General features: G+C 36.0%; 1 protein-coding gene across 1 annotated transcript; it reads left to right on the top strand.

Moving 5' to 3' along the window:
- Positions 1-315: 315 nt before the first annotated feature.
- On the top strand, positions 316-6,943 carry LOC127726021 (uncharacterized). The gene is made up of 5 exons (XM_052233317.1): positions 316-517; positions 1,657-2,231; positions 2,586-2,955; positions 3,639-4,126; positions 5,893-6,943. The coding sequence occupies exons 1-5, from the start codon at positions 316-318 to the stop codon at positions 6,745-6,747; spliced, it is 2,490 nt and encodes an 829-aa protein (XP_052089277.1). The 3' UTR covers positions 6,748-6,943.
- The last annotated feature ends 1,939 nt before the right edge of the window (positions 6,944-8,882 follow it).

The raw sequence follows: 8,882 nt of genomic DNA, 5'->3' as shown, positions 1-8,882 counted from the left end.
ATACATAAAAAAGTTTGTTTCCTTTTTGGGAAACACTTCAAATATAAACAAAATGTTTCTCCTCGAATGGATATTTCCCTTGAAATTGCGTGACTAAACCGTGCAAATCACCCCTACATTATAGTGTTTTAATTGGAGACGAGTTTGGATTCCCTTGTCTACACGAATCTCATTGCCTTTACATTACAAACGTCACATGCTTATGACGTTAACGTCGTCCTTCGAAACTATCAGTGATGGAAAAGGCAGGAAAGTTAAAGAGTTCAAGAGCGTTGTAAATGCATCATTCACATAGATAATTTGTAAATTTGTAAGATGTCTTCGGTGGAAAAATCTCTCATTCAGACTGAGTGTACAGTGAATAGTTCTGAGACTGCCAAGAAAGATTCTAAACTCTCTTGGTTTATTTGTTTCAATGGGTGGTTGACCCAAATCTTGATTTTGGGTGTCTTGCATGGATTCGGTGTGTTCTTTGTGGAATTTACCAAGGATTTCAAATCTTCAAAATCTAAAGCTGGTAAGTTTTCTGCATGACCCACCTATTTTTACGTACTTAAAAAGCACGCAGATTACGAGGATTGCAAAAATAGTTCAGGTATCTAAAAATACGGAAGTTGTTATTTTGTGTGCACAAAAAGCAATGATGTCATAATAGTAGCTTTATTGTTCCCATAGGAATTCCTTCAACAACGACTCCATACGGTCATGACGGACTCCGAATCATCTTTGAAATTTTCATCCTCAAATAATCTACTTGATAAAGAAAATGATAAAAAAGATTCGTATTATTCGTGGGTTGTTTGTGCATGTGGATTCATTGCCAGGGTCATTATTGTTGGTGTTTTGCATGGATTCGGAGCTTTCTTTATTGCATTTATTGAAGAATTCAAAATAACAAAGGAAAAATCAGGTACATTTTTACTGTCAATAGCAGATAGAATATGTGGGGTAAACGTCAACGAGACAGCAAACCAACAACAAAAATATCTACAAACAGTGTACTCAGTTGAATATAAGAGTTAATATACAACGGGATAATACTCCAAACGTACGTCAAAGGGTCTGGAGTCGGTTTCACAAAAAAACTTACGACTAAGATTGATCGTAAGTATATTGAATTGTTCATGACTTACGATCAATTTTAGTCGTAAGTTTTTTTGTGAAACCGACTCCTGGTATTTAAATATTAAGTCATTGCTCTTATATAATCATATTGTTATCATTCTAATGACAGATCCAAATGACCGTAATTTATCACCCGAGGGTTAACCCTCTAATGTCCATCGTGTCATCCAATACATAAGTTAGATCGTCAGGGCCCTGGTTTTTGAAGGTTAAGAAATATACCATATATATCTGAAATGACTAATATTACATCTACACTTTATGAAAGAATAAATACTGTTGCATTTTAAAAATACTTTCAAATCTGTCTCCTTCCCAAACCACATTAATCTGTAGTTTATTAATTAATCTGTAGTTAAAACAAACAAAAACAATAATAAAATGAATAATAAAGCAACCTTACATACTGTTTCAATGCCGGGAAACTTTCACGTTACTCATGCTTTCGTCTCTGTCACTTATTATAAAACCTTTAAAAAATATTGAAATTAAGCGGAACACGACATTAAGGCAAGTTTGATTATATTTCAGCCTGGGTCGGTTCTTTAGCATATGGACTGTCTATGACATTTGGACCTATAGCTTCGATGTTGGTAAACAGATTTGGAAACAGAATTGTAATGGTATTGGGAGCATTTCTTTGTTCGGCATCAATCTTAGCGGCATCGTTTGTCCATTCAATAGAGATGATGTTTGTTACATTTTCCGTCTTCTACGGAATTGGGACATGCCTATGTATAACTCCGATTATGACTATTGCCACGCAATACTTCGACAAGTACCTGACAATTGCAGTCGGTATCATGACTGCTGGAAGTAGCTTTGGAACCCTCATTTACGCACCAATGTCTCAAGCCTTCATTGATGCCTATGGTTGGAGAAGTACATTCCGGTGCTATGCCGGACTGTGTTCGGTTAGTGCTATTTGTTCGTTGTTCATCAAGCCGATTTCAAACCAAAAGAAAACTGACGAGCAGAAGTTGAAACAATCACCAATTCGTCTGATTATTCAGGATCTAAAACTCTGGAAGAATCGTGTGTTTGTAATTTGGACAATAGCCATTACTCTAGTTATGTTTGGGTTCTACATTCCGTACGTTCATTTAGTAAGTATACTATCTTTTTTTAATATTGACCATACTCACTTACCCCTAAAATAGAAATACACATGTGATCTCTTACTTACTTAATTCAAGTTTGGGTGCATTGCAAACGTCTTTAGTTGGTATCTAAAAAAAAAATGTGATATCAGTTTTCATTTTATCATTTAAAATTTTTAAAAGCTGCGAGCACAATCTCAAAAGCAAAAAAAAAAAAAACAACAAAAAAACTGTAAAGAAATAAAAGCATGTATTACCATCTGGTTAAATCAAATTAAAACCAAACATCCAAACATTTTACATAATATAAACGACAACCGTCGGAATAATATGCCACAGGCTAATGCAACTTAATTTCAGGTTGCGTATGCAGAAGACTGTGGCATTCCTCCAGAAAAGGGGGCCATATTTGTCATGATGCTTGGAGCTTGTACAGCATTTGGTCGGATAGTGTTTGGGAAAATTATCCAGCATGGCTATTTGAATCGTCTACACATGCACCAGTTTTCGATGGTTGTAACTGGGACCGGGGTAATGTTATTACCTCTTTTGAAATCCTTCACTGGAATTGCAGCTTATGTAATCTGTGTTGGACTAGTGGATGGGTGCTATGTTGTCTTACTGCCTGTCCTTACTACAACATTGGTTGGCGTAGACAATACAGTGTTGGCCTGGGGTTTCTTGGTTGGTACCAGTTCAGTAACATTTACCGCAGGACCACCCCTAGCAGGTAAGTTAATTATATACGTTGTTCACTGAGGTTTATATATTAATGACTCCAGTAAGTGTTTTTGAAGAGGGAGTTTAAATAACGCACAAGTTTATGTTATGTTATGCATCTTGCCGATATCACGGTGTGGAAACGAAACTGCATTGATAATTTATGATCATATTTATGGGTAATTTTGCAGGTATGAAACTTCATATTGACCATACCTACACATACGATTGCTACCTATCATCCACTGATATCACAACACCACTCAAACTCTGCCAAAGTCAAGAATATCTGCGAGTTTTTTCTGATCCAGGATACGACCGTAATGGCGTTCATGTCAATTTTTTGGTCGCCTACGTTGATTTAATCATTTGTATATAAATGCACACTAGTCTTCCTTTGCTAAAAATTGTGTTGTTGGATTGCTGTCTCATTGACGTGTACTTAACCACTCTGACTTCTTTATTCATAAATGACATACTTGCAGTGACCTTGCTACATCATAGAGATTTTCACCCTTCGGGTATTAATTTAGTACAGTAACATATAGGTCTGTTGTAATGTTGTTGGATTTCTCATGCCACACTTTCATATCATTTGATGTTACCTTTGGCCAGGTGATCTATCTACCAAGTATATAGAATCCTTCTTATAAAATAATTAAAGATACTTATCTTAGTTTTACATTTCGACAGGAGCTTTATACGACATGATGGGGTCATATGACCTTGCATTCCACTTGGCTGGTCTTCCAATCATTTGCGGAGCGTTGGTTTTGTTCCTGATACCTTGGGCACAGCGTACGTCCCAAACTGACAATGTCATGATAGCTGTTAGTGAGTACAACGTGGCAGATGACTATGATTTTGGAGACGACGTTATTCTAGAGTCACGGGCGCTTGGAAATCGTGAAAATGCTTCGTCAGCAACGCTTACCGATCTGGGTTGCTCTAAAGATCTTAAGAATAAAGGCCAAACAAGGTTTAAAACAAAACGATACAAAGACCAAGAAACATCAACATCGCCAGCATCTATTCATGTTCCAATTGATATTAACGAAGCCCTAGCTATGTTCCATGAAAATGCACAGATGATAGCAACACTCCTGAAAACTTCTTCAGGTCACCTTATTTCCCAAACGTCTGCTAAAAGTTCAGAAAAGTCCAGAAGTGATATGATACAGGTAAGTTCAATTTTCGAAAGGCAAATGCCACAAATATTCCTAACGGATTTCAATAGTTTGATTTTAAAGAATAGAAAATCAAAATATTCAATTGCACTACAAAGGGGCATTCGTTTGACAATGTTTGACTGAGATGGATGTAAAATGCTCTTCCAAACTCGTCAGTCCGGAATGCGGGAGATGTTAATTCAAACCGTCTTCTTGCAAGGAGAGTGTAGAGCTCTCTGCACATTAAAGAATCTTTACAACAACTCATATGGTGTCCGTATGTGTCCTAAGAAATATCCTCTTTTTCCAGTGACATTATGACCAACTTTGCAAAATCTACGTACTGGGTTTATTGTTTTCAGTCTAAATATTCTTCAATACCTACCACTTGACGTTAAACAAATAACAACCAATCAACCATATATTTTGACCGTCACAAACGCTATGATAAACCGAAAATTTATACCCCTTTTTTGAGAAATTCGACTGCTTGAAACATTTAATTCGGGGGTGCTAGTCAATCTTGAAATCACTGCAAGTCAAACACATTTTGTTAGTTCAGGTAGGGGGTGGGGTGATAACTCTAAAAAGTAACCCGATTTTCTCATTTCATACAATTATTTGTACAGATTTATACAAAACATGACCCTTAAACAAACATACAGTTGTATTTGAATGTCAGCTTTTCCTCATAATCAAAGCACATGTGAAAAATTATTCGCGTGTAGTGATAAAAACTGGATTTCTTTCATGTTTAGTCCATTTGTAGAACAAATAGACTAGTGCTTGGTTTTAACTTTAGTCCACACCTAAATTACCCTTTTATTATTTGTATTAATTGTACTCAATCTTTTGTCGAGGTTGCAAAATATGCATTTTCTTAACTCTTTACCACTAAATCATGGATTCACTTTTTTGGTTAAATTTTATTCTTTATCGTACGGGAAGATGGACTTCAATACCAGTTCCATCATACATATGTTCTCGTCACTGAGCTTATTCACTAAGAAAGATAATGAATCGAGTAAAAAACATGGTGGACGATAAATTCTTTACTTCCTATTCCGGCTTTCGTTCGTGATCCACTGTTAAACCATATGCTTTATTGTAAACTATAAAAAAAAAAAAAATAGGAGATGGCGGTATAATTGCTGATTAGACAACTTTCCAACAAAACCCAAAAGCAGCGGATTTAATCAAATGTCTCGGTTTACAAAAATGAGGAAAACCCGTACCGTATAGTCAGTTATAAAAGGCTCGACATGACAAAATGTGAAAAAATTCAAATAAAAAATCCAACAGTCTGATTTCTGACAAAACAATAGACGAAAACAAATATGCATGTCTTTGTCAATTGAGGATAACATATTATCTCAGAGATAAATAAAATTGAGAATGGAAATGGGGAATATGTCAAAGAGACAACAACCCGACCATAGAGTAGAAACCAACCGAAGGCCACCAATGGGTCTTCAACGCAGCGAGAAATCCCGCACCCGGAGGTGGTTCTCAGCTGGCCCCTAAATAAAATTGTGTACTAGTTCAGTAAAAATGGACGTCATACTAAACTCCAAAACATATAAATGAACTAAAATTAAAAAAACATACAAGACTAACAAAGGCCTGACTTGGGACAGGCGCAAAAATGCGGCGGGGTTAAACATGTTTTGTGAGATCTCAACCCTCCCCCTATACCTCTAGCCAAAAACATCTATTTATTGTTCTTGTAACATTTGTTTAAATTGTGACTGTTGAAAATGTTTACTATAAACTTGTAGAATATGTCAATGGGAACCTGTGGACCAACGCCTCATAATGTAATTAGCATAATGTCGGTCCCCGGAGGTGTGGCTATTGGAACGTTTGGTGGAAACATTGCGCAGAATCCGTCAGAGTCTTCAAGTTCCAACATTTTTATCAATCCAAACAGCCAGCGAACACAAACACAGCCTTCTGATGCAACATCACAACGGTCGAGGACATTTGACGACCCATATCGAGTCGCTTCAGATGTAATTAGTCCGACATCTAGCAAAGTGTATCAAATTCACCATTTTCTGTCACCAGATGGTACAGAGGAAAAGCAAAATGTACCCACTCATGTCGAGGACAGCAGCACCCCCGCCACCTCACCTTATGATAAAACCATTTCTAATCAAATGTCCAGGATTATAACTTCTCTGGTGAGTCCAAGCATGATACATGATAAAGAGGCATCAAAATCACAGACAGAATCTACTGCGTCAGGACAGGAGTCTCCTTTTGAAAACAATTATGTTCATAATACATGTGTATCTCCCTGTTATATATCTTCGCCACCTAAACTACAACCAATACCAGAAATACCAGTCCCAAGGACAGAAAAAACGACTGGTGTGACAGGAAAACATTTTGTACCAGAAAAACCGACTCATAGTTCTGTAGACCATAACGCAGAAGTTCACAATGTTATCCCGACTTCTTGTACGTGGGTTGGTGATTCCTCAAGCGAACCTGCAATGTGCACTAAACTGGCAGCTGTTCCCAGCTCGTCCTCATCGTCCCACGGAAACGGGGACCGTAGTGCCGAAACACAACAGACTGCAAGTGAACTGGATGTATTCACCCACTTATTTACAGACGATAATGTGTAGTCAAAATTGTGTGTACATCGCAGTATAAAATACTCAATTGGCGTTTTATAGAGGAGCACTTGCAACAGAATAAGGTTGGAACGCAAGAGTTCATTCATGGAGGAAACGCAGAGGTCCTAAAACAAGCATATCACAATAAATTGAAAATACTATTTCGAGTTAAAAAAAAGAAAGGAAGAATATTTTGTTTTCTTTGTTTTTGTTTTTGTTTCTTTTTTTATAATATTTGAAGAAAACCCGAATGTACTGGTTACTATCTACTAAATTTAATGCGTAAAGCTGAGTTAGGAAATGAATCAATAGTTAAAAATAAAACAACTCTAGAAAATCAGACCTCGAACAATTGGTTTTCAACATGTTCAAATTTATATCAGATAAAAATGTCGACTAAATACGCACTAGGAATTTCAGGATTATTTAAATTCATTTATATATAACGTGCGTTCCAAGATGACTTTTTATAAAAGCTTGAATTTGTAAATGAAGGAAACTCAGATTTCTTTTCAATTAAATTGTCGTGTTCATATAAAAAATCATAATATTACATTTATTCTTCCACTATAAGATTGTTTTCCCGCTTGAAACCGCGCCTGATAAGTTCCTCAATATGATAATAGGATTGAATTAAACTACATGAACAATAACATTATAAAAGGAACAAGAAAGTGAGAAAAAAAAACAAGTTCTTTTAGTTATAGATGATCATAGATTATTCCGTAAATATGGAAAAAATATGAGATTTGTAATATAAAAATTCATATAGTCTGGGTCAAAAGATCGTGTCTGCTTAAACACAATATATATATTCTTTATTGCCTCCAGAAGGAGAGTGTAAATAATAAACAAAATAAACACAAAATTAAACAATTGAACAAAATAGGCAAGTTAAATCAGAATGTCATGATCAGTTGAAATAAGTAAGTGTCAGTAATATTACAGTTATTTTAATCTCGTAGTAAAGTTCCAAATTTATAGATAAATCGAACGCATATGGCTTGGAATGTCTCTAATTGGTCAGTTTCTAGTGGGAAATTGTCCGAATTGCCGGATAGTAAGTAATAAAAAAGTTCTTCATCAGACATGTTTGCTAGGAAGATACTGAAAGTTATTGGATTGATATCTATAATTTCACACCAAAAGTTATCACGTGTTTCGTCGAGATAGTCACATGAAGCAATAGCGTGAACTACTTTTTAGTAATGGATCCCAAAACATTTTACCACATCTGTCACAGAGAATGTATTGCCCATTGGCATTGTCTCTTACTAAACAGCAAACAGAAATCAAATAATGTGCTTGTTTTCGTAGGTTTGGATGCTTCAATGCTACAGTCCATGCAGAGTGAGGTACATATGCTTTTTGATCGTTTTAAAAACAACAAAGTCATCATCAAAGTTTATACGTCTTGTCCAATTAACAATCTCGAAAGCGGCCACTGCTGTTTTCACAATACGCTTCCATACTAGAGGTGTTGGAAAAAGTCCGGTTTCACAGAAATTATCAAAATATGTCGATAAATCATATTTCTGAAAAATGTTCATAATGTCAACAGTAAATCCCAAATTTGGATGGCTTCTGTCATTGTATTTTAAGTCGTTAACTCTACGAATCAATATACGGAAAGATACAGATTCGCACAGAAGATTACATGTCCGTCCTAAGAATAGAAGTTTCTTCTCGTCCACATAGCTTTCAATGCTGAACCAACCGATCATCGGAAGGCACATATCACTTCGTATGCGTCTCGGTAAACCTTGAATATTTTTGTAAATGTAGTGTTGAGTTCTTTCTAACATTAACCATTCAGTTGAAGTAAGTTTGCCCCATAGTTCACATCCGTACAACGCCTTCGGATAACACACTTGTTTTACAAATTTTGAACATACAATAGGGTTTAAAATAGCTGGATGAACATCTAGACGAATTAAAGATATAACGGTTGCACGCAGGGTTCTGCAAACGTCTATTGTACGATCCATCGACTTAAGGCACGTATATAGCTTAACTCTACAATTTTTTGCTGTCTTAACTGTCGATATTGGTTCATTATATAGTAGCACATCAGTTCCAGTTGTACGTTTACCAAAATGTAAGAGCTGACTTTTCCCTGCTGAGAACGCAAAGCTCCAACGGAT

This window comes from Mytilus californianus, unplaced genomic scaffold (genome assembly GCF_021869535.1).
Source record: "Mytilus californianus isolate M0D057914Y unplaced genomic scaffold, xbMytCali1.0.p SCAF_15, whole genome shotgun sequence".
NCBI classification, from domain to species: Eukaryota; Metazoa; Mollusca; class Bivalvia; order Mytilida; family Mytilidae; genus Mytilus; species Mytilus californianus.
Note: the sequence above shows the minus strand (reverse complement) of the source record. Positions and strands in the feature narration are given on the sequence as shown.

Bases quoted from the DNA above. Each gene is read 5' to 3' on its own strand.
- LOC127726021 (XM_052233317.1), top strand. From the start codon at position 316: ATGTCTTCGGTGGAAAAATCTCTCATTCAGACTGAGTGTACAGTGAAT. The intron at 2,956-3,638 runs GTAAGTTAATTA...ACATTTCGACAG, and splicing joins CGCAGGACCACCCCTAGCAG to GAGCTTTATACGACATGATG. The intron at 4,127-5,892 runs GTAAGTTCAATT...ATAAACTTGTAG, and splicing joins CCAGAAGTGATATGATACAG to AATATGTCAATGGGAACCTG.